At 41.8% G+C, this 998-nt stretch overlaps 1 protein-coding gene across 2 annotated transcripts in view; it reads left to right on the top strand.

Annotated features, from left to right (window-relative positions):
* The first annotated feature begins 253 nt into the window (after positions 1-253).
* Positions 254-998, top strand: part of LOC111699615 (general transcription factor 3C polypeptide 6) — a 9,643-nt gene continuing 8,898 nt past the window's right edge. For both annotated transcript variants that reach the window (XM_023470328.1, XM_023470329.1), the window contains exon 1: positions 254-456. Coding sequence is in view for 1 of the 2 variants with exons in the window: in XM_023470329.1 (XP_023326097.1) it covers positions 258-456 (199 nt within the window). In the remaining variant the exon portion in view is untranslated. The remainder of the gene's footprint in view (positions 457-998) is intronic.

Genomic DNA, 998 nt, shown 5'->3' with positions numbered 1-998 from the left:
TGGTTTCATACCACATAACTATAGGTCACCCACCTCTACCCTGCTCTACCTTTATAGCTTTAATAATCATCGGCACTACCGTTACAACAAGGGCTGGTTTGTGGGGGGGGGGGGGCTGGTTTTGTACTTTTGGAGTCACTGGAGTGGGTGGTTGGTGAATCAACTAAGTGAGGGATTAAACATTTAAATTTATTCTAATTAACTTTAACATCTGATGTTTTTATTCTAATTCCACTGAATCAGTGCACCAGTGTAGTATGGCGCTCACTGGGTTTGACAGAGCAGAGTTAGAGGAGAAGTTGGCAGACGCTGAACAGAGAGTTATTAAGTCGGGTCAGCACATCCAGGTGCTCGACCAGCAGATCAAGGAGCTCGAGGTGCTCTACAAGCGCGCACAGAAATCCAAGAAGCACGCTAGCAGATACAATCTTAGGCTTAAACTCAGTGTGTTATCAGGTTAGTCAATAATATGACAAAAGGGACAATTTTGACAGTTGAATTAATATTATATTTTTAGATTCAAATTTTTCCTCTGAACAAATTTTATTTTGTACTTTCCGTTCGATATTTCTGCTTTTGGCCGTAAATCGTTATTTTCCACCCCCAATCGTTGAGAAAGATGGCGACTGTGTCCAGCTGTTTTCAAGCTGCGAATGCCGGGTAACTGTCAAACCACAGCTGTGCTAGCTGTCAGGGCACCGACCTGTCAGATGTACTTGCAAAACTAGAAGGCCGTTTCTAGACAGGTGGCTAGTGGCCCCTAAAAATTTGCAAATTTATAAATTTGTTGCGTCGGAAAACTTCCGTTATCCTGATACCCTATAGTCTGTAATTTGAGCTTTATTGGCGAATAATGCACTCGAAAGCGTAATAAAATTAAATATTTAACATTGAAATTTGAGCTAGCTCCGCGACTGGAGTTTTACTATCCATCAATCTTCGAATATATGATGTGGTCCTTTCCTAATCTATTTATTACCCTCCTCCTTCCCCCCCCC

The sequence above is a fragment of the Eurytemora carolleeae genome, unplaced genomic scaffold (assembly GCF_000591075.1).
Source record: "Eurytemora carolleeae unplaced genomic scaffold, Eaff_2.0 scaffold368, whole genome shotgun sequence".
Taxonomy (NCBI): Eukaryota; Metazoa; Arthropoda; class Copepoda; order Calanoida; family Temoridae; genus Eurytemora; species Eurytemora carolleeae.
Note: the sequence above shows the minus strand (reverse complement) of the source record. Positions and strands in the feature narration are given on the sequence as shown.